Source organism: Hemicordylus capensis, chromosome 5 (genome assembly GCF_027244095.1).
Source record: "Hemicordylus capensis ecotype Gifberg chromosome 5, rHemCap1.1.pri, whole genome shotgun sequence".
Classification (NCBI taxonomy): Eukaryota; Metazoa; Chordata; class Lepidosauria; order Squamata; family Cordylidae; genus Hemicordylus; species Hemicordylus capensis.
In genome coordinates, this window is record NC_069661.1 from 244574265 (window position 1) to 244599264 (window position 25000).

General features: G+C 45.8%; 1 protein-coding gene across 1 annotated transcript in view; it reads right to left on the bottom strand.

Moving 5' to 3' along the window:
- Positions 1 to 10586, bottom strand: part of LOC128328521 (solute carrier organic anion transporter family member 1A2-like) — a 43702-nt gene extending 33116 nt beyond the window's left edge. Inside the window, exons 1-2 of the mRNA XM_053258586.1 lie at positions 10463 to 10586; positions 4508 to 4621 (exon numbers count right to left, since the gene is read on the bottom strand). Coding sequence (XP_053114561.1) covers positions 4508 to 4582 — 75 coding nt within the window. The 5' untranslated portion in view covers positions 4583 to 4621; positions 10463 to 10586. The remainder of the gene's footprint in view (positions 1 to 4507; positions 4622 to 10462) is intronic.
- Positions 10587 to 25000: the final 14414 nt, after the last annotated feature.

The following is a 25000-nucleotide window of genomic DNA, read 5'->3' on the forward strand; positions in this document are numbered from 1 at the left end:
GCATGCGCCCCAGTCATTTGCATGCTGGCACCGATCAGTGGCAGGGAGGGGGCGAGCAGGCAAGGAGCTCCTTACCTGTTAAAGGCACCCCACCCCCGACCGCCTGTCAATCCTGCTCAAATGCCGGCGTTTGAACAGGTTCAGTGCTCTGGAAAGAGAGCACCAAACTTGTTCGTGCACATCCCTAGTTCTCAGATAATACGGAACCCAAAGTTCACATGAGTTCTTGCAGTGCCGGGAACGTGTGTTTCATTCTCTCAATCTAGCCTAAGTGCTTACTTTCTTTCTGCTGAAATCAGTCATAATGTCTGAACCCCACAATCATGGCATATCCTAACCTACCTGCTTCAGGCAACCTGAGATCTGAAATGGAGCCTACAACTCCAATCATCAAATGGCCAAATTACCAAAGGCCACTGTGGCTGAGGATGATGGGAGCTGTCGTCTCAGTTTTGGATCTCAGGTTCCCTAAAGTGGTAGGCTGGGAGATGCCGAGATTGGCGGAGGGCAGGGGGCTCAGACATCTTGACCAATCTAAGCATATCCTAACCGACAAAGGAAGTAGATGTGCACATGGGGTAATAGGGAGAGAGCTTGCACTCCAAGCACTGTGGGAGCTCACTCAAACCTTGGACTCCGTGTTAAGTGTGAACTACCCTTACTCTGACTTCACTCAAAACAATTCTACCATCCAGCCCAAATTTCTAACTTTAACACACACAATCCTGCCATTAGCCCAGAATCAAAACCCCAAAGCCTGCTGGTTTCCATTTTTGCTGCTCTTGCATAATAGTAAGCCTGGGCCTGGGCCTACTTGACACGAAGCGACTAGCGGAGGTTCGGTTCAAGCAATCAAACCAATTCAAACCGGTTCGACTGCCCTGCTTATAAAGGGGAGTTCCCCTTTACAAGCAAAGGGGGCCAGGGGGGATTGGGGTGGGCAAGAGGGTACCTTACCAGCTCTCACAATGGCAATGGCTCCTTGGCAGGGGCTCCATGATGGCAGCCCCTCTCAGCCCTTGCCATGCTCCCCCCTGCACCACGAGCCAGTGGGCAGCTGGAACTGGGCCACTCACCAGTCTGCAATGCGGGGGTGGAGCACCGGCGGGGCTGAGAGGTGCCGCTGCTGTGAGAGCCAGTAAGATGCCCTCTCACTCCCCCCCCCTTTTAGATAGGGGATCCACCCCGTCCCCCTTTGCTTGTAAAGAGGAATCATCCCATCCAAGTATCAACCAGGCCTGATCCTGCTTAGTTTCCTAGATCAGACGAGATCGGGCATGTCCAGGGTAGTGTGGCCATAGACTGTAAAGGGGAATCCTTACCGGAGCGACCTTGTTCAACAACTCGAACCGAACCACTGACCAGTTTGGTTTGAACTTGGACTGGCCCGCTAGTCCAGTTCAAGCTCAAACTAGCCAAACTGTTTCACACAACCATACTGATAGGGTCCCTTGCAACTCCAATTTTAGCATTTTTATTTTCAATCCCCTTCCTAAAGATCTCTAGCATGGAATTTGCCTCTTTCACAGCTGTCGACACTTTCAACGAGCTGTTGACTTTGATTCCAAGATTTCTCTTCTGGTCAGTCACTGACAGCTCAGAACCAATCAGTGTATATGTGAAGTTGGGGTTTTTTGCCCCAATATGCCTCACTTTACACTTGCTTACATTGAACCACATTAGCCATTCTGTCACCCACTAATCCAGCTTGGAGAGATCCTTTTGAAGTTCTTCACAATCTGTTGTGAATCTCTCTACCCTAAATAGTTTAGTGTCTTTTGCAAATTTGCCCAGTTCACTGCTTACCCCAACTTCTAGATCATTTGTGAACAAAAAGCACTGGTCCTAGTGCAGATCCCTGGGGGACCCCACTTCTTACTTCCCTCCATTGTGAAAACTGTCCATTTATTCCTGCTCTCTGTTTCCTGTCCTTTAACCAGTTACCAATCCACACATGAAACTGTCCCGTTATCCCATGATTGCTAAGTTTACTCAAGAGTATTTGGTGGGGAACTTTGTCAAAAGCTTTTTGGAAGTCCAAGTATATTTGTGTACTCAGTCCAAGTATACTATGTCAACTGGATCACCTTTATCCACATGCCTGTTGACACTCTCAAAGAACTCCAAAAGGTTGGTGAAGCAAGACTTGCCCTTGCAGAAGCCATGCTGGTTCTCCTTCAGCAAGGCCTGTTCTTCTATATAACAATTTTGTCCTTAGGTGTGCTTTCCATCAAATTACCCGGCACAGACGTTAGGCTAACTGGCGTGTAGTTTCCCAGATCCCTCTTGGATCCCTTTTTGAAAATGGGAATTACGTTAGCTACTTTCCAGTCCTCTGGTACAGAACCTGATTGTAGAGGCAAGTCACATATTTTTGCTAGGAGATCAGCAATTTCACATCTGAGTTCCTTCAGGACTCTTGAGTGGATGCCATTTGGCCTTTGCGATTTGTTAATTTTTAGTTTTTCAAGGCAGTTTAGAACATTCTCTCTCATTACCTCAAATTGGCCTAGTTCTTTAGCCTCCAAGCCTGAGAAGCTCAGTTCCAGAGTGTGTATATGGTCAGTATCCTATGCCATGAAGACAGATGCAAAGATGCTATGCAAGCAAATTACACTCACATACCATTGTTGTGGCACTTCTGAATTTTCTTTTTAAAAAGCCCTATGGAGTGAGCTAGATAGACCAATATCAATACACTTTTTTGAGTGTTAGGCCACAATCTAACACACCTGCCCAGAATTCTACCTTAATAATGGACTAGATAAACCAACCTCTGACTCTGTATAAGAGCTTCACATGTTCTCTTCTGCAAACACCCGCCCCAGTTCCAGTTACTTTTCTCTATGATGTTACTAACATGTTTATGGAACTCAAGCTGGCAGAAAGGTTTTGGAGAAAATTGGGGGGTGCAAAGGGTAAATGGTGGGCGAGGGAACAGTTTTAAATACCTCTTTCCTATACCTGCCATTTCTCTGCTGTAAATTTCTCTGCTGTAAATCACTATTTGCTGCTGTTCAGCAGCAACTCAGGGGTGCTTCCAGATGGCTATTTATTCCAACTTCAGTGCAAATTCTAATGGGAGATGTAAAGGGCCATCTAAACGATGTTCAAAATATATTGCCTAAGTTCTTAATGCCATCTGCTGGAAATCTGTGAAAAAGCTGTGTCTTTTCAAACTACTTTTATTCTAACTTGAAAAGGAGATGGCTTTTTAATGGATTGACAGCAGACTGCCAACAGATGATGCTAAGAACTTACGTGACATGCTTTGAACATTGTCTAGATCAGGGATTCTCAGCATTGGGTCCCCAGATGTTAATGGACTTCAGCTCCTATAATCCCCAGTCCCAGTGGCCTTTAGTTGGGGATTATGGGAGCTGAAGTCCAACAACATCTGGGGACCCAACGCTGAGAATCCTTGGTCTAGATGACCTGTTACATCTCCCATTGAAATGTGCACCAAAGTTGGAATAAATAACCATTTGGAAGAACACCTAGAGGTGGGTCTCACGATCCATGAGACCCGCTTTCTGTAAAACTGTGGGGAGAGCGGGCTAAGCCCGCTCTCCCTGCAGACAACCAAGCAGGGAGCCCTGGGTGGCCGGATTGGCCACCCACACAGTTGCCAGCTCTGTGACGGAGCTGGCAGGGGCTGGGGGGAGCCGGGGCTGCGTGGCCCCCGGAAGCCCCAGTATGCCCTGTGTGAGCGCGCAGGGAATACTGAGGAGACCCCTGGATCTGGGAGGTGGCTTTTCGGGGGTCTACTTGCAAATAGCCACAGCGCGGAGCCATGCCACAGCTACTCACAAAAACAGATAGCCCGGGTTTGCGGAGCACTCGCTCCACAAACCTGGGCTAAGGGGCGAGCTACTTGAGCGGGTTAGCTGCTCAAGAACCACCGGGCCCGCTTGCATGGTTCTTACGGTTAACAAAAATCGGGCTAGGCTCTCCTATCCCGATTTTTGTTAATCGTGAGAATAGCCGCCTAGTCTTCTCCCAATCATCAGATTCAGCTGCTAATTAGCCATTTATGTCCACCCCGTTGAAAATCTCTATGATGAAATTCAGCATACATTTCCAGTATTAGATATTTAAGCTGTTGTCTTGGTCGCAATAAAACTACAAGCATTCCCAAAATAAAGAGCCTTCATTTTTTTAATCCATGGGCATTATCTGCAGCATCTGTTTATCCTAAATCCATTTGTTTGAAGCTGATGGCTAAAGTGCGGATGGTCAAATATTTGCTACCCTAAGTCCAATATTTCCATCATAGTTCAATTCCACATAGCAAGCAGAGCATGTGACCGGGTGGGAGAGCTTGGGAGGAGCTCTGGATGTCCAATCACAGGCCTAGAATGAGTTCCAGGATGATATATGGATGACCCTATGAGACTTTGGGGCAGATTATTTTCCTTGCCACTCAGAAATTTCCTTGAGGGATCTGTATATAAGCAGCTGTAATAAATGAATTTGAATTAACAATGGAAGTATAAAATCCCAATACCTTTAGCTTGGACATACAACAGAACACGGGCAGCTTTTTCTTCGCACCTTTCATGTTGCTTCTCGAAGTGGCCATGGAGTCTTCCTTCTGGTTACTGGTAGCGGTCTCTGTGTCCTTTTAAAAGCAAAAAAAGAGATGTGTTGGTTACCAATATGTAGAAGAGCAACTTTTTAAACCAATAGACACCTAAGGGGCTTTCCCAAGGGATGAGAAAAGTGCTTCAAGTTGCAGACCGAGTTTTTCAAGTGTTGTGTGTGATAGTAGGCATATCTACAAGTTAATATGTTGCATTGCAATCCTTCTTCAAGCACCACAGTGAGACAGAGGCAGAGATAATAACATATGGGTGTTTGTCTCTTAGTCATGTTCTGCACAGCATATACCAAGACTGAAAGAACAAAGACTGAATGGATGAGGGCCCGAAGGGATGGTTTAGATTTGAGAATGAGGGACCCTGCTGGAGATGGTCCCCAAGGAAAACAGTTAACCTGAAGCTAAAACCCTAGAACTCTGGGTCAAACCATGCAGCCTGGAAACCTTTCAATAGGGTTTAAGGCAAGTTCCCACATGCATGTTCCTCACTTGATGAGTGTAACATCACAGGATGATTTTATTTAAGTCAGTAAGTCAGTTAGATGTTAACTACTTTGGGAACTTTTGTTCAAAAGTGGTATATAAATATTGGTAGTATTCATATAAATATTCGCCGCATTCGTATGATTTGCATGTGTGCATGGGCTACCACTGATCCAGCACCGCAGCTTGAACCATGTAAATGGCTTTATTCTCACGATCCTCTTCAGGGCAGGAAGAGCAGCTAGGCTGGGTTAGGGAGCCATGCACACTCCCGACTGGCCATCATGAGAATTCTTCAAGCAAGGGAGGAGGAGGGGAAAATGGTAATCCATGATTTGGGTACAGGGGCGGGAGGTGTGGGGAGTGCTTTCCTTCCACCCTCACTCTGGAGCTGGGTATGAGTTCTGGGCTTGCCGTTGCTGCCCGCCTCCATACCCAGCTTGCAGATGAGCATTTCCCCCTCCTCCTAACTTGCTTGTAGAATTCTCATGATGGCCAGTCGGAAGTGTGCCTGGCTCCCAAACCCAGCCTGGTCATTCCTGTTACCCTGAAAAGGATCGTGAGAATAGCCCCACTGCTTGTGTGAATAAGCCCATTCCTGTGGCTAACTTGCACTTGGTTGCTCTTCCTCGGGCCCTCCCAAAGCTGCGACTATTTTTCTCTCCTCCTTGATCCTATGAGAGTTCTGGTCTCAGTAGGTGTCTGGCAATCCTTTTATTCTGGATATATGAGGAGTTCCATTCCCCACCCCCATCTACACAACCCACATGATTCTCCCAGCTCAGGTATTGCCTTTGAGATCATTTTTGGAACAATAAATAATTTATTCTATTATTTGGTTTAGAGACATTTGTGTCATCCTGCTGGCTGTTCTTTTGTAAGGCAGTGCTTGGAGCGGGAGAGAAAAGAAGGTGAGATGGGTTCATTTCCAATTAGGCCAGACGCAATTACGTCCACTGAAAAGAAGTGGGATGGTTGTAGGTCCAGTGAAAAGAAGTGACCTGGCATCCTCTTCCTATCCCACCTCATTTCTGGCCCTGTTTCTAGGTTAATAGTCCATAATGGTCGGCTGATGGGAGAAAATGGTGAGCAGATAGCTGGAAATCTTTCTCTTGTCTTTGAATGTGATAGCCATCAAAGCTTGGGGAAGAAGGCATCCCCCCACACACACACCGGCTAAGAGGAGGGAGTGTGTGAGTCTGTGTGTGTGTGTGTGTGTGTGTGTGTGCAAAGAAAAAGCAAACTCTCATCTTGGAGAAACTGAGGAGAGCGAATGAGCTGAGCTGACTGAAGGTACCTTGAAAGTACAGGGTATCCAGGGGCGACCCTTCCATGAGGCATGGTGAGGCAGTCACCTCAGGCAGCAGATTACTGGGGTGCAAGCAGGACAGCATTTTAGGAAGCAGATTATTAGGGTGCTGCCTCAATGGGATTTTTAATCTTTGGCAGCAAACTATCAGGCCTCTGCTGCCGCCGTTGGAGCAGCTCTTCACTACTGATCCAACCCTTCTTGGCAAGGAGTGCCTTCCTCATCCTCCTTGCAAAGCCTGAAAGAAACACGAGGAGAGGAGAGGAAGCTGCTGGCAACCTTTACTCCTCCAGGCTCTTGCAAAGCATGCAAAGGTTACAGGGCCAGATTATGACCTGCTGAGGCCCTAAGCTTAGATCAAGCTTAAAAGGCCCCAGTGCATTATGAAATGGGTCAGAAGTTCCGCCCCAGCACGTCACTTGTCTCACCTCACCACACTGCTCACAATTATAGCAATGTTCATTTGCAGAGGCAGATGCTGCCTGCTGGACCTGTGATCGTAGGCTTTGGTACTGGGCTCCATACTAAGAACATCTCAATGTAACTTACAGTTTTTTCTGCATAGTCCTGTGAACTCAACATGATAAACAATTGTGTAGCCATATACGTATATTTTTTTGTCTTATAAGAATAATAATGTCTGCTTTAGATTCTCTTCCCCGCCCAACCTCCGCCTTATCCTTGATTTTTCTAAATATTGAAATTTAATCGTTTTTTGGTATTCAGAGGCCACTCAAAATGTGAGGCCCTAAGCTGTAGCTTACTTAGCTTGTGCCTAAATCTGGCTCTGAAAGGGAGCTGGGCAAACCTTCGCTAACTGGGCAAAGAGGCACCTTCTCTTATTTTTAAGAGGGGACAGCAACTGTTTCTATCCAGCAACAGTGCAGCATATTTCCAGTGGTTGTTGCCGGTGCCTAACATAGCTCATTTTCTTTTGGTTGTGAGCCCTTCGGGGGCTCCTTTTTCTTTGTAACAACAACAACAAATATTTATATGCCACTTTCCAACAAAAGTTTCCAAAGCGGTTTACATAGAGAAATAATAAATAAATAAGATGGCTCCCTGTCCCCAAAGGGCTCACAATCTAAAAAGAAACATAAGATAGACACCAGCAACAGTCACTGGAAGTACAGTGCTGGGAGTGGATAGGGCCAGGTACTCTCCACCTGCTAAATAAAGAGAATCACCGCATTAAAAAGGTGCCTCTTTGACCAGTTAGCAGGGGGGTTGTAAATCACTTGTGGGGTGTGTGGATTTTTTTTTTTTTTTTTGGTTGAAAAATTGTATATATTTATTGGTGGAGGTGGGGAGGGTGAGAGTGAGGATAGCTGATCCCCTCACCAGGGTCGGGGGACAAGCTAGTATTTGGTGCCTTGCCTTAGGTGCTTCGCTATATTGAGGGTTTCTCTCTGGAGAACTCGTGTAGGGTAGCAGATCTGCTGCCTTGTAAGTTTGCCTCCTGTTTGCCTCCACTTGTATATGCTCTGGTTGCATATGTGTAAATAAAGCAGAGCTTTAGAAATGCCATACGTCTCCAGCAGTCTTTTTCATTCAGAGGAAAGCAGATTCAATCAGTGCTGCCTTTAGAATATCTCACTTCTCAGGGAAATGGGCAGAACAGTGTGTTTATCTGTTTCCTTTCCCCATCAGATTCTTAAGGCTAGCAGAGAGTCGGGATGAGGACTGGCCCTTCACATCCTGCTGTGGGGAAAACAGCTGCCTTAGGGAGCATGGTTCCCTGAGCCCTCTTCCTTCCTGGGTCCCTGCCAGTTTATATAACAGCCAATTCCTAGCATTCCATCACACTTGAATAGGATCAGGAAGATCTCAGCATAAAGCTATGCAGATAGAAGCAGGATCTCTCTCTCTCTCTCTCTCTCTCTCTCCATTTTTAAAGGCTGGTGTTACTGGAGACTTACTGCAGGTGTGTTCCTGAAACCCTAACAATGTCCCTGAGAGCACTCCCATAACAATGAGTGGTTGCCAGTGGAGAAAAACTGTTCTCCACACCAACACTGGCCCTCACTAATAAGGGTCTTGCAGAAGGTCCCAGGTTCTCCAGCCAGTGGGGAAACCCCCCATCTGCAACCCTAGAGCTGCTTTAGGCAGTGATGAGCATGCTGCGCCCATGGTCTGCTCAGTGTAAGGCCGTTTCGTTTTAGGGGAGAGACTGAAGCTCAGTAGTAGAGCATCTGCTTTACATGCAGAAATGTCACAGGTTCAATCCAGGGGTGGAGCCACCATTGGGTGAACGGGTTCAAAGAACCCAGGCCGCCAATGGAAAAGGCCGCCGACGCCCTGTGGCTCGAGCTCCAGAGGAGCCCAGAGCAAACTCCCCCCTCCCACTCCCGAGCCGCTGGGACCCTGGGCGAACATTTTGCCAATTATTTCAGGCAGCTCTGACTGCCTAATAGGACGTTTACCCCTTCCTCTCCCTCTCTGGAGGGAGAGAAAGGGGGAAACGTCCTATCAGGCAGCCGACACTGCCTGAAATGACGAGCTGAGGGGGAGTGGCCTGGGCTGATGAGGGCCTGAATGAGCTCTCAGCTCATCATTTCAGGTAGCATTGGCTGACTGATAGGACATTTCCCCTTCTCTCCCTCCAGAGAGGGAGAGGAAGGGGAAAATGTTCTATCGGGCAGTCGGAGCTGCCTGAAATAATTGGAGAAGAGTTTGCCCGGGCTCTCGGCGGCCTGTGTGTGGGAGGGGGAAGTTCGCTCTGGGCTCCTCTGGAGTCCGAGCCATGCCCCCATGCACATGACGTCATGCGCACGGGCATATTGGAGGGGGCTGCCAAGCAGGGCTGGATGCAGGCCGCCGCTTGATGGGCTCCGCACCTGGTTCAATCCCTGGCAACATTGCCAGGTAAGGTTGGGAAGGACCCCTGTCTGAATCCTGGGATCTGCGCTGTCGGTGACTGACCAGGAGAGGGATCTTGGGGTCATGGTGGACAGCTCGTTGAAAATGTCGACTCAAGATGGGCCTTGGGCTTGATCCAGCAGGGCTGTTCTTATGTTCTTCTGATTCAGTATACAGCAGTTTCATATGTAGAAGTATATAGAGGAGATTCCAGGAACTGGGATCAGTCTCCAGGAGACTTTTGAAAGCAACCCAGGAGATTTTAATAAGTTGATATTGTGCAAAAATAAAATAAAATAAAAAGAGGGACAGGGAAGTCTCCACAAATCAATCCAAATCCAATCAGAGTTTTTAGTGTTAAGGCATTATACATCCTCCCCACCACACACACACATACACACATACACATACACACACCACATAAGGGCAGGCATTTTGCTATCTAACCAGAGGAACATCAAATCTGCATGCTGCAAGCTAATGTTTTGAAACTTTTCCTGTTTCTTTAAGGAAAGGTGCGACACAGCAGATTACCCCCACCCCACCCACATCTCCACCCCACTCTCCCATCTACCCTCCAGCACAACTTTGGTTATGAAGAGCAGAGGTCTTCGCAACCTGAAGTCTTCATAATGCATTCCATACACCAGGCAAATCCTGCTAGCTTCCCCAATGCATGTACTAACAGCATCAGGTTTTTCTGAACTTCTGCTTATGCAATTGTTTTGGACATTTCCGCAGGGCAATCAAAGGGAGCCTGTATTTGGAACACAAGCACTGTGCTACGGCTTTAATTGCTTGCACAGTCAGTTCAAAGAAAGCCAGCAAAAATAAACTATGCTACAGTCTAGGATTTAACAGCATGCCAACTGCAGATAGCCTGTGGCGTGTGTATGTCCATGTGTCCATGTGTGAGTGCAACAATGAATTCTAAGAATCTCAACTTTTCCTCTCTTTCTTTCTTTCTATTCTTTCTTTCTTTCTCTCGCTCATGGTTAAAAGATAAATTTGTAGATGTAATGGCACCCATTTCCTGTGCCAGACAAATTGCCCACCTCTGCACTAATTAACCAAAATCTCCAATTAAATATTTATTTTGAACGTTCTCATAGAACAGTTCTCCCCCATGAGAAATCAGCTGATTCTCTTTCCTCCCATCCCTTCCATCACTTAATATCCAAACAGCCTCATGTCTTTATTATTGTCCATACCTCGATAATCCTGATAGTGGCAAATGAATTGGTCTCCGTCCTTAAATTTAGCACAGCCTGGGGTTTCCTCTGGGTTATATGCAATGCAGTCTGGAGAACTAAATAATCTTTCAAGTTAGAGAGGCACACCAGGGCAAAGCAGAGAAAAGAGTAAGCCTGAATTTGTCAGAAAGAGTCTGTGAAACCTTTGTTTTACTCAACAGCAACTTGCTGGGCGACAGAAGACAGAACTTGAGCCAACTGAATAAACCAAATACTTGCCCTGTGTACAAAATGGACAGTTAGCACTCCTTCTTGAGCAGTCAGGCAATAAACTGGGCATAATCTATTTGATGGGTCACCCACCTTGGTGCTCTCACTCATCTTGGCTTCCATCTCCATATCAGACCAGGATCAGACCATACACTCCCTGTATGCTTTCTCTGCTCTCTCTACTTTTCTAACCAAGCCTGTAAAAGACTTGGTCTCTAATTCCCTAAACAATGTTAATCCTTGCAGGTCTTTGATTACCTTGATTTCTGGCCAGTCCACTGACATTAACCCCTAATAGGACCTGAACTTCATGTTCAAATATATATATAAATGACAAAATACGGGCCCAGTGATACCAGAAGCAGAGCTTCTTGTACAGGGCAGCAAATAGTATTCTGGGACGGAGAAACTATTCCCTTCCTCAGAAAGGGAGCATGCAATCCCTTATCGCTCAGCATCAGGAAGGGAGCATGCAATCCCTTATCACTGAGCTCTGGGCTTCCATAAATAGGTCCTCCAGTATTCTCCTGCCTAAAGCACTATTTTTATACTTGTTACCTTGCTTTCTGACCAGAGCAGCCACCAGGGAACTCTCCAAGCTCCTGGCGCTACCACCAAAGTAAGCCTCCTCCAATGGCAGGCAGGGGGATATTAAAAGAGTAAACAGAAAAGAAAAGAAACAAGAGGAGATGCTTTTTAAAAAAAATTAAATGCCCAATGGGTTTTGGATTACACCAGAGTTTCTTAAACTTTGGGTACCAAGATGTTGTTGGAATACAACTCCCATCATCCCCAGCCACAATGTCAAAAGGCCATTGTGGCGGGGGGTAATGGCAGTTGTAGTCCAACAGCATCTGGGAGGATCCAAGTTTGAGAATCCTTGGATTATTCCTTTCTCAAGGGCTCTTGTTGATCTTTCAAACAAATGACATTCATCTAAGTAAGAATAATTGGGCTTATAAAAAATTTCTGAGGCACTATGAGAGGTGAGAGGACTGTCTTATTGGTAAAGAAAGAGAGTCTGTCAGTGTGACTGTGGAGCAGTGCTCCGAGCTGCCAGTATCTCCACTGCTCAAGAAAACCTTCTCAAGAGTTTGGGGGAGGATTCCCACTCCCTTCATGTTGGCAGTGGCCCGGAGTACTCTTTAGTTGCTGCCTGTCTTTTGACCAATAATGCAATGCCGTGACCCCCACAATTGCAGCCCATGATGCAATGGCAGAGCCCAGGGCTGTCCTGAGAGAGCGGGGTGCAGGGCAGTGCCCCCTCATGGACACACAGAATGCCGGATGATCTCATAAGCCTTCTGGAAAGTTGGCTAACAAAAAATGAGCTAGTGTATTGTTACAAGTACAATGCCTTCTCTTATGACACTTTGAGATGGAGGGTAAGGAGGGGCAGAGAATATTTAGAAAGCGCAACGGGAGGAAAGGTTTGGTCAGGAAACACTGAAGGGGTGAAAAAAGAAAGAAGACACTGAAAGGAGACCTACAGGAAAAGAGGAAAAGACATAAGAAGATCAACAAGACAACTCAGAGGAAGAGTGAACACAAGCAACAGGACTATCTCAACTGACTTTAATCTATAAGATAAAGAAATTCCATTCATTAGACTCAAGAGTGATTGAGGCTATTCTCACGATCGGCCAAAAGCGGGCTAAGGGAGCCTAGCCCGCTTTGGGGTGAGCGTGAGAACCACCTTGCTTAAGTAGCTCTCTTCTTAGATAAGGTTAGTGGAGCGAGCTGTTTGCTAACCCTAACCCTGTTTGATTGTGTATTGGTGCAGTGTGGCTCCGCTCCGCAGCAACACACGGGAAGACCCCCACCAGGAGACTGAAAAGGGCCTCCCGCCCCTGGGGGTCTCTCCAGGATGCCCTGCACGCTCACGCAGGCCATCGTAGAACTTCCAGGGGCCGTGCGGCCCCCGATCCCCGCAGCCTCCACCATCTCCATGACAGAGCCGGCAGTCGTATGGGTGGCCGATCCGGCCACCCAGGATTGCCGGCATGCTCGTCTGCTAAGCCCGCTCTCCCAGCTAACCCCCTTACGGTAAGTCTCACTGATAGTAAGGCTCGCCTCATTGTCTATCTGCCTTTCCTCACATAAACCCAGCGTGGTGTAGTGGTTAGAGTGCTGGACTAGAACCAGGGAGACCCGAGTTCAAATCCCCATTCAGCCATGATACTTGCTGGGTTACTCTGGGCCAGTCACTTCTCTCTCAGCCTAACCTATTTCACAGGGTTGTTGTGAAAGAGAAACTCAAGTATGTAGTACACCGCTCTGGGCTCCTTGGAGGAGGAGTGGGATAGAAATGTAATAATAATAATAATAATAATAATAATAATATCACTGAGAACCGTGTGCATTACACAAGCAACCAGTCATGACCCTGGATCTGGAACCCCTTAGGCTGGGGAATTAAATTCAGGGGATGGGAAGGGGTAGGAAGCAGTGTTCCCTCTAACAAGGATTCCCATATGTTGTTGACTACAACCCCCAGAATCCCCAGCTGCAATGGATTTTGCTTGGGGATTATGGGAGTTGTAGTCAACAAGAGCCACTTAATGGCGCAGCAGGGAAATGACTTGACTAGTAAGCCAGAGGTTGCCAGTTCGAATCCCCACTGGTATGTTTCCCAGACTATGGGGAAACACCTAAATCAGAGAGCAGCGATATAGGAAGATGCTGAAAGGCATCATCTCATACTCCGCAGGAGGCGGCAATGGTAAACCCCTCCTCTATTCTACCAAAGACAACCACAGGGCTCTGTGGCCGCCAGGAGTCAACACCGACATCGACAGCACACTGTACCTTTACTCTTAGTCAACAACATCTGGCAATCCCTGTTAGAGGGAACACTGGTAGGAAGACCCAATGACCAAGACCTTGGGTGACCCCATGCCACATGGTTGTCGTGGTATTGTCCCCAATACCAGGACAATCAGAGGAACCTGAGCCAGCATTTCCACCAAGACCCAAGGACACAGCCCTGCCTTCATCCTCTGACTCAGAAGAGTCTGCTGAAGGCTCACCAGCCCTTGTACAGATCCCCCAGCACTGCTGGAGCCCGTTCTTAGAAAATTGGGCAGGACTCCTTTAAACAACAGAGCCTTCTAAAGGGGAGTGGTGGGGCCAATTCACTTTTCCTGAGCAGCAGCCATAAAAGCTAACCATCTACTCCCAGCAGTTGCTGGAGCAGTATCCCTCTTATGTTGCTAAACCCAGCTCTTGTAGATGCCTGTCTGGAGCTATCTAAGGTCCTGACCTCTTTACCCTGGGAGCTGTCTGAGGTCTCTGTCCCTCCCAGATCCCTGCCTTTGTGGGGACTGTGACTTGGCCTAGAAGATGATACAACCCCCATCCCCAAATCTGTGAGAAGTGTAGGAACACCGTTTTGGGGTTTTGTTTCCTTTAGAAGAGAATCGTGGAGACTTTTCTCATGCATTATACTAAAATCACATAGAACTTTAAGAAGGCCCAGTGTTCTGAAGTTTTCATAAACATGCTGATGTAACTGAAAACTTGAATTCGAGAAAAGCAAGCTTCAGCCTACAATTAACACATCAGTCAGTTCATCTCTGGAGAAGCAGCAGCAAGTATGTGAACACAGGGATGGGTGGAAATGCTCTATTAACAAAAATCAACTTCCAGCGGGTGGCTGTGTAAGTCTGTAGTGGCAAAAATTACAGTGCTATTCACACGTTATGTTCAACACTCATACAATGACTATGCAGTGTACACAGGTACAGATCTGCACACAAGTGCAGTTATTCACATATTATGTTGAACTCAGGTAAAGCAAGACATTTCCTATCTGTACCATGCATTTGAGGGATCTGTATCCAGGTTCACTTTTTAAAGCGAATTCAGGTAACAGTCATTCAAACACATGTATGAGTGTGCAGTCACCGGTACACATTATAAAACATGTCATACAACATAATGTCTTAATAGGGCTAATGTGTCAGGAACGATCTATGTTAAGGCTGAGAATCTAAGAACTTTTCTACTGCTGCCTCATGTGGCAGTCAGCTGAATTACAGCAGCCTTGCCACACGTGAAGTTCTCAGGCTCTGGACTGACTCTGCCCAGCTGGGCTGCTCATTCGATCCTTCCAGGACAAGAGGGATATAAAAACTTCCCGTCTGAGATCAAGCACAGCCTCAGTAACAACGTATCCTTAGTCCTGATTCCTTCCTGCTCAGCCTGACATCTGCTCAAATTGATCCTGGTCTTTGACTCTGACTCATAACTTGTCTCTTGAATCAACTTGAAGTGTTTGGCTTTGACATTGACTTCCGACTTGTTTCCTGGCCCCAGTTCCTGGCCTGTCCCTTGCTGGACTCAGGGCTGGCCCATCCACTAAGCAAACTAAGTGCCCGATTAGGGTGCAAAGAGGGCAGGGGCAGCGACGTGGGGCCCAGGGTTGACCGTCCTCAGACCCCTCCCCATAGCCTCTGCCCTGCTCATGTTTTCACTGTGGTGAGAAGGGCAGGCATGAGGTGGGTGATAGGGAACACCCACCCAATTTCTGCTACCAACTTCACTCACCATGAAAGCATTGGTGGGGGCTGTGGGGATGGCAGGTGGGAAATCCCCATCACCCATCACACTGGGAGGGCTGCGAGGAGGGCACTCCCTATTGCCTGCCCACCCTCCTGCCTGCCTCTTCTGTAGCATTCAGCTATTGCAGATGCTGTGGCCAGAAGGGCAGGCGGGTGACAGGGGTGATGAGGTTTCCACAGTTCCACCTGCTGGTCTACTCTTGCTTTCTGTGATTAAACAAAATCTCCTGTATTCAGGCGGACTCCATTATTTCTGCAAGGTTTGTGAAGGAGGTCGGTCCAGCAATCCCTCTTGCAGTATTAGGTGGGATCAGTTTCAATTTGCGACTCCTGAGAATGTGGACAAGCTGTTTGGGGCGGGGCGGCCTACCACTTGTTCTCTGGATCCTTGTCTGACTTGGCTGCTTCTATCTAGCAGGGAGATTGTTGGTGGTGACCTAGTTGATATCATAAATGCATCGCTGAGGGAGGGTAGAAAGCCTCCTTGTCTGAAGGAGACAGTGGTTAGACCGCTTCTTAAGAAGCCTTCCCTGGACCTCTTAGCGATGGATAGTTAAAGGACAATCTCCAATCTCCCCTGTTTGGGCAAGGTGATTGAGAAGGTGGTGGCCAACCAGCTCCAGGGAGTTTTGGAGGAAATGGGTCAAGATAATAAAACTGGCTTTAGAGGTGGCTATGGGGTTGAGACAGCCTTGGTCGGCCTGATGAAAGACCTTTACCGGAGAATTGACAGAGGGAGTGTAACTCTGCTGGTTCCTTTGGCTCTCCTGGTGGTGTTCGATACCATTGACTATGATATCCTTCTAGATTGCCTGGGGGAGTTGGGGACAGGGGGCACTGCTTTTCAGTGGTTCCGCTCCTATCTCTTGGGTAGATTCCAGATGTTGGAGTTTGGTGACAGCTGCTGCTCAAAACAGGAGGTGTTATATGGGGTCCATCAGGGCTCCATCCTGTCATCAGTGCTTTTTAATATCTACATGAAACTGCTGGGTGAGGTCATCAGGAGGTCTGGTGCTGGGTGTTTTCAGTAAGCTGACGACACCCAAATCTACTTCTGCTTTTCAGCTTCATCATCAGGAAATGGCACTCAATCTCTAAATGCCTGCCTACAGGTAGTAATGGGCTGGATGAGAGATAACCAATTTAAGCTGAATCCAAGCAAGACGGATGTGTTCATTGTAGGGGCTCAGAATCTGAGGGATGGTGTTACACTGCCCCAGAAGGAGCAGGTGCGTAGCTTGGGGGTAGTCCTTGACCCAGGCTTCACCCTGGTATCTCAGGTGGAGGCCATGGCCAGGAGTGCTTTCTGTCAGCTTCGGCTGATTCGACACTGCACCCTTTCCTTGAAGAGGATGACCTCAAAACAGTGGTGCATCAGCTGATAACCTCTAGGCTTGATTACCGCAATGCGCACTATGTGGGGCTCCCTTTGTATGTAGTTCAGAATCTTTAGTTAGTTCAAAATGCGGCAGCCAGATTGGTCTCTGGGGTAACCCAGAGAAACCAAATTATGCCTGTTTTGGAACACTTACACTGCTGCCGATATGTTTCTGGACAAAAAAGCCCTGAATGGCTTAGGTCCAAGTTATCTTAGAGAGTGCCTTCTTCTGTATGATCCCCACCGCACATTAAGGTCATCTGAGGAGGTCTGTCTCCAGTTACCACCAGTTCATCTGGTGTCGACTCAGAGGTGGGCCTTCTCTGTAGCTGCCCCAGGGCTGTGGAATGCACTCCTGGCAGAAATCTGTAATTTGAGTTCATTACTTACTGGCCTTCAAGAGAGCCCTTAAGATCTATCTGTTTGGCCTGACCTTCCAGGGTTTTTAAATTGTTGTAAATTGTAACGGTTGTAAATGTCCGGCCTGGTTCTCTAGGATTTTTAACTAAATGTTTTAACTATTAATTAGTTTTATGTTTTTTAATAGTTTTGATTTTAATCGTTAATTGATGTTAATTGTTTTCACTTTGACATAAACTGCCCTAAGCCATATTTTGAAGGGCAGTATATAAATCAATCAAACAAACAAACAAACAAACAAACTGAATCTGCAGGTGGTACTGCAGAATTCACATGAGGTCCCTACTAGCCCTGTGACTAGCCTCAGTTTTCCAACACAATCTCACACACAGGTCACAGGGCTAGTAGGGACCCCACGTGAGTTCTGCAGCGCCACCTGCTGGCCAGCTCTTGCTTGAGGTGATTAAACCACCCTTTTCTGTTTTCATCAGAAAAAATAGTATTGAAAAGTGGTGGGTTAATCAGAGAAAGCAAGAGCAGACCAGCAGGTCAAACTATGGAAATTGTGCAAAGTTCCCACTGCCCACCTGACTTGTGAATGAGATCACACTGAAAAAAACAACAAAAGTCTGCAAGAATGTGTGGATGCTGAATACGCTATCACCTTCAACATACGCATACATTCTACTCACTCTTCAAAGCGCTGCTTATTGCTGTCTGGAAAAGCCTTTTTAAAGAGATAAGAGATGTTCCAGAAAAGGTAATGGTAGTAACCCTAATCTCAACATAAAGTTTAGTTTCAACAAATCTCTTGAATTCACATTGGTGCTCATTTGAATGTGAATATCTGCTAAATCCAGACTGTTCAGAAGCAAGTTTTCCTCTTTTGCCAGATGTCTCCTGTGAATTTGTAACACTGCAGCTTTACCTTTTTTTCTGTGCACCATCATCAGTACTATGTAAATTAATATGTACTATTTTAATTGAATATCTGTTAAATAAACTCACTTTTTCAAAACTAAAATGGTGGTGTCCGGCTACACGTCCTGTCTCCTCTATCCAGCCTGGCTAGGCTTATTGGGACCGGCCTCAGGGCAGGGACAGGGATTGAGCGTTAGGGATGTGCAAATTGATTTGCGTACAAATCAATTTGTACCCAAATCTAGCTGATTCGGGGGATTTGGAGACAAAACAAATCACCCCTGTGGTCCATGGGCTAGATTCGGGTACATATCAAATCGTGCCTGATTTGATTCCAATCGATTTGAGATTTGTATCCCTCCTATTAATTTCCCCAGATTCCCAGCTTTCATTTTTTAAAAAAATGTGTGGTCACTATTTCTCAAGTGTTTGGATTCTTTGGTGTATAATAACTTCCCCTCAATGAATCCCTATGAGGATTCATTATTTATATTATTATTTATTTATTTATTTGATTTGATTTGTATACTGCCCTCCAAAATGGCTCAGGGCAGTTTACAATTAAAACACACCACTAAAACAGTAAAGAGCTAAAACAAATTAAAAAACAATATAACAATTAACAATTTAAAAACATTTTAAAACAACAATTAAACAATTACAGTGATTAAAAAACCCGAAATCGGGTTTTGAATTTTAAAATAAACCAGATATTAAAACCCCCACAATTTAGGAAGCTGAGAAAGCTTGGATGAAAAAAATGGTTTTCAGGTGTTTTTGGAAAATTGCCAGAGATGGGGAGGATCGTATCTCAGCAGGGAGCGCATTCCACAATCTCGGGGCAGTGACTGAGAAGGCCCGTCTCTGTGTAGCCACCAAACGAGTCGGCGGTAACTGGAGACGGATCTCCTCAGAGGACCTCAATGGGCGGTGGGGCTTGTAATGAAGAAGACGCTCTCTTAAATACCCAGGGCCTAAGCCCTTTAGGGCTTTGTAAGTTATAACTAGCACTCTGTATTTTGTCCGGAAACCTATTGGCAGCCAGTGTAACTCCATCAGTAAAGGAGTAACGTGGTCTCTCCGAGATGACCCAGAGACCAACCTGGCTGCCGCGTTCTACACACCTTCATTTCTTCTATTCATGTTGACTGTCTTTTCAACAGTGCCAACTGTCACCTGCCATATGCCAACTACACCCCACTCCCACCCGCAAGGCGGTGGGGTACTGCTCAGTTTATGTTCTGGGATTTCTTTCAAGTGATGGGATCTTTGTTGTCTAATAACCTTTCCTCATAATGAATCCCTATGAGGATTCATTACACACCAAAGAGTCTAAACACCTCAAAAATTCCTAAAATATAAACTGAGTACCCAGTGGCTTGTGGGTTGTGGGGTAGTTGGAACATGGGATGCCACTAATTCCCCACCCCCACCTGCAAAGCAGTGGGGTCAAAATGAACAGAAGAAATGAAGGTGTGTAATGAAGACACCAAAGAATCTAAACACTTCAAAAATGACTAAAAAATATACTGAGTACGTGTGATGGGATCTTTGTTGTCTAATAACCTTTCCGTGTGTGTGTGTGTGTGTGTGTGTGTGTGTGTGTGTGTGTACGGGGGTGTAGTTGACACATGGCAGTTGATAGTTGGCACTGTCCAATGATAGTCTAAATAAACAGAAGAAATGAAGGCATATAATGAATCCTCATAGGGATTCATTATGAGGAAAAGTTATTAGACACTAAAGAATCTAAACATTTCAATATTCCTAAAAATTAAAATGAGCACCCCACTGCCTTGCAGCTCGTGGAGGGGTGTAGTTGTCGCATGGCAGTTGACAGTTGGCACTGTCCAGTGACAGATAAAATGAACAGAAGAAATGAAGGTGTGCAATGAATCCTCATAGGGATTTATTATGAGGAAAAGCTATTATACACCAAAGAATCCAAACACATGAAAAATAATGACTGCCCATTTTGCTCCGTAACTCCACTTTTACAAGGGCTAGCGCTTAGCTTTTAAAAAAATGAAAGCTCTGGCTCTGTTTTAGGGTTAGAATATGGCAACTTCGAATCTCCATTGTTTCCTATGGCGGAAATGTTCAAAATCAATAAAAACTAAAAATAATAATTAAATGTCAACCAAGTGACCCACTGCCTTGAACTTTGGTTGGTAGGTGGCACCCATGGGGACCTTCCCACAACCAAAATCTGGTGCCCCTAGGACCTAGTTAAGTGGTCTGAATCGGTCCAAATCTGAATCAAAGCAAAGCAAATACAAATAAAATCTGGGGTGATTTGGAAGGGGGTTGATTTGGATACAAAACAAATCAGGGGTGATTTGTTCTTGGCACAATTCGAATCAAAAAAATCAATCTGTGCACATCCCTATTGAGCATCCCCTTTTGCCTCCTCTGTCCCAGGCTGCTTGTTCTTCTGTCTGCCCCTCTCCGGGGGCCCCCGACACTCTCCACCAGCCTCTACTCATCCCTGGCTGGCTCCTTATATGCCTCCTCACAGGATATGCATCGTCCGCCCCCAATTATGGGACCAACACCCCTCTTTATGACCTGTAATTGATTACCCCTTACAGCTGTTGCCAATGCCTCTCCCACTTCTCTTTCCTCCTGCTCAGACCCCCTCCCTTCAGGAGGTGTGCTGCTGATGTTATCCTCGCACACCTCCCCTCCAGTCTTATCAGGGCTCTGCTCCTTCTCCACTGGAGCTGAGTCCCTTCCTGTTGGCAGTCTTTCCTCCTTCTGTCCCCGGTTGCCACCCGTACCTATTGCCTTGGGCCCTCTCACCATTCCATCCTCGGAGGTAAGGAAAACCCTGCCTCGCCGGACAGTTGGCCACAATCCTAAAATCACTTATTCTGAAGCTGGAGTGGTAACTTGAAGACACTCAGGAGTCTGTAATTTTGCAGTCTGCAGTCTTTACCATTTTTGCCAACTTTTTAACCAGCTGATATAGCTAAGCACTTGCTAGCAGCTTGATGGAAAAACCATAGCAGCTGATCATCGTGATCTCTGTGCTATGAAAACATTCACCTGATCATCTCTGCATATCCCATTGCAGAAGAGTGACTCAGCCCTGTTCTTCTGATCAGTTGGCAACCCTGCTCCACAGAGGCTTATCTAGGGAAAATAGCGGCTAGGGCAAGCACTGAAATTGCTCCCCCTGTCTAAACATCTGACACCCATCTTTCAGATAACTTCACCATAATATCAGCTGAAAAATACAAATCAAGCTCATTAATCTTTTAATATTTCAAAAACTATTTAGCAGTGGACGTAGCCAGACCAAAAAATGCTGGAGAACTACAGATTTCAGTATGCTGGGGCTCATGAAATACCCAAAGACTATGTGGAGGTGTACTTGGAAAACTAAACAGAAGTGCCTGTCTAATTCTCTACTATGTATTGTAGCATCACCATTACATAAGTTTTAAAAATCAATGGAGAATTTGACTTTTCCCAGATACTCTGTAAATAATTAAAGGATATGCAGAGTAAACTGTGTCAGTGTTCGGAATATATTCTAATATTTCAGAAAGACAAAATGAGAGAAAGAGAGCAAGAAATTCCCAGTGGGCCTTAATACTACGGATTTCACACTGATTCAAAGACAAACTCACCATTAATAGCCATATTATTAAGACATCACATTTAACTCACTTATCACAAGAAGCAAAGTAAGAGCAAATGAATACAATCCTAGCTCATAAACTTCAGCTCAGTATTCACAAGCCCTGATTCTCTGTACATAGTGCCAATCTGAATATGTGTACAGTGTCTTATATTAATTTTTTTTAAAAAAATTTTTTACCTGTAGCCCCTTCAGGGGGCTTCCTAAAGGCCGTGGGGGGTCTGCAAAAGTTCCCCCTCCCCCCACTGGCCTCTAGGGCCTCACAGAGGCCATCTGAGCTTGCGTGCTGGCCATTTTTTTTTTGGCAGCCTTTTTTTAAAAAAAGATAATTTTACAAAATGGCGCCCCCCCTTCAAGTGGCACCCGGGGCACGTGCCCTGCCTGCCCTACCCTAGATACGCCCCTGCTGCTCCAATATCAAAACAAACTAAAATTGAAGAGCATTCAGAAAATAAATACGGTTTACTTACTGAGATTGCTGTGAGATCTTGAATAAGGTCTCCTGATTTTGACTTCTGATCTATATTTCCCAGTGTGTTGAAAATTAACAACACAAAGAGTGATCACAATTGAATGTATCTCTGTCAAATATTTGCAGTCTCACCTTTTAACTGGCTGTCTTCTAGTCAAGGAAATTGTTCATCCATATCTATTCTTGACCCAGTAACCACAATAACCCCCATAATAGCTAATGGATTAACAGATAGATGGTACATGATGGATTAGTGCATTTCAAAAGCACAAAAAAGAGCTCTCTGTATGATAACCAAAGACCATTGTGGATGGGGACAATGCGAGTCCAGCAACGTCTGGACATGTTTCCTGACAAAACATGATACACCATAGCAGTCTCGCTTGCACTATATGTGATAGCTAGCATGCAGCAAAAGTTAGTATATCTGATGGACTTGCAATGGCATTTAGCAAGCATGTATTTGATTAAATGAATGAATGAAACCATCAAAACAATCAAATTTTAAGTGCTCAAGAGTTCAGATTTCAGCATCTGAGTTGTAGATTTTGATCCTGTATCACTTTCCAAATTCTGCAAACATTTTGTTTGGTTATCCCCTTACTGGAGCACTTCAATGTTTCCTGAGAACTTGCACTCAACAGTGATCATCATAAAAGCTGTGGCAGACTAAATGTCATTGCATTCAAATGACTTTCCATGGATTTCATCACAAGCTCAAGGTCCCAACGTTTAGAAAGTGCTACATCACTGCAGTATGTTGCTAATTGATTCACGGCTCTCATGATTTGCCTGGGGAGGGGGGCAGATATTTTGTATGTGTTTCTTAACATTCCATTCTATGCTGGTCTTTGGCCATAATGAAGACTGATTGATTAATTGATTAACATTTCATTCTGCCCCTTTCCACTCCCCAGAGCAACACTAATCCAATCAAAATTACTTTTGTAGGTTTCCCCAAGATTTAAGATCTCTAAAAAACATTTGGAATATAGAAAATGTGCATATATGTACACAGAGTTGTTAGTTAAAACAAAACACAATTAGGGTTGCCAATGGGCCAGGGAAATAGCCTGGCCCACTCCTGTGCCTTTAACAGGTTATCTGCAAAAACCACTCAGTGAAGATTTTTGCAGCACATGGAGTCAAGCTTCATCAGCAGAGAGTATCTGCAGCTCATGCTGCTGCTGAAGAACAAGAACTGCAAAAATCCATCCTATCCTATCTACCAAGCATGCACCAAAACATACAAGGAACTGCCTAATTATCATGGCCAGATTGCCAGCTCAGATATGCATATAAATATTTTCGTTTCAGGGTCCCATTCATTTGTGGGGCCGCTGTTGACCTTCATTTCAGGCTCATTTGGGTCCATTCAATTTTGATTTGGGACCCTTCCTTTACAAGGGTCCCAGACCCAGTTCATTTCATGCCCTCATTCTTGGGGGGGGTGGTTCTGCAAACTGAAGTCCCAGGTTAAATCTCTGACATTTCCAGGTAGGGCTGGGAAAGACTCTTGCCTAATGTCTTGGTGAGCCTGGCCAGTCAGACTAGATAATATTCAGCAAGACGGACCAATGGTTTGATTCGAAAGAAGGCAACTTTCTATGTTGTGTTTTACCACAGCCTGTGTTGTTGCAATCAAGAGTGTTGAGATAGGCAGATGTCTCTTGGCTGGTGCTATACTGAATGCTCCCACTGCCCAGCATTACCCCAAGGCTGTGTGAGTAAAAAAAAAATTATGACTACCATTGTGGGGGGAAATGGCCGCCACCAGTAGTATTGCCTGTAACAGGGATTTTCCAAAGTTGACTACACCTCTCAGCATCCCCAGTAGGGATATGCATAGAACCGCAGCAGGGAGACTCGAAGGCAGCGGGGGTCTCTCTTTAAGAGTGGGAGAGGGGGCACTTACCCCTCCCGCCGCTTTCCCCCTGCCGGCGTCCGTGTTTTACAAAGCCGATCCGGGCGGCAGCATACCTCCCTGCCGCCCCATTGACCAAAGAGAGTGTGTGGAGATACAGCAGCAAATAAATCATCAGGGCTTACAAGTCATGGAATGTATGTGAGGAGGAGACTGGAAGCCATTCTACCTGTACCTTGTCCACTTGGTACCTTAACGAGAGGAAGAGGAGGAGGAGAATTCCCAGGCCTTATGGTAACAGTGAATTGGGGGGGAAACAAGCCCTGTCTAAGGTGAGAATTGGATTTTTGATGGAATCTAGGTTGCCAGGATCAACACAGAATATTAATCTTAAGTATTCTTCCCAAAGTGGCCCCATCCCCTAAGGGGAATAACTTACAGTGCTCACACTTTAGTCTCCCAATCAAATACAAACCAAGGCAGACCCTGCTTAGGAAAAGGAACAATTCATGCTTGCTACCACAAGACCAGCTCTTTCCCCTTAGAAACTTCCCATTCATAAACTCATGGGGCAAACTTAGATAAGGCGCTAGCACTCAATTAGTCCTCCATTTGTAGCCTGAAAGTTATGATACTGGCTTCCTTTAGAAAGTTGTTGGAAAGGTTGTTTAGATAATGTATGTGAAATTACTCTGAGCACTTAAGGAAACTATCTTTACCTCTAGGCCTGAGCCACAATGAAAAACTATTGGAAAATGTGCTTATTGAGACTGAAGCTCGACATAGATAAGGAGGAGAGCTGGTCTCCTGGTAGCAAGCATGCATTTCTCCCTTTGCTAAGCAGGGTCCACCCTGGTTTGCATATGAATGGGAGACTACATGTGGGAGCACTGTAAGATATTCCCCTCAGGGGATGGGGCTGCTCTAGGAAGAGCACTTGCATGATCCATCTCCAGGATATGGCCGAGAGAGACTCCTACCTGCCTGCAACCTTGTAAAAGCTGCTTCCAGTTAAGGATATGTAACTGTCCGGCAAGGCCGGCTGTCCTTACCTCCGAGGACAGAGTGGTGAGAGGACCCAAG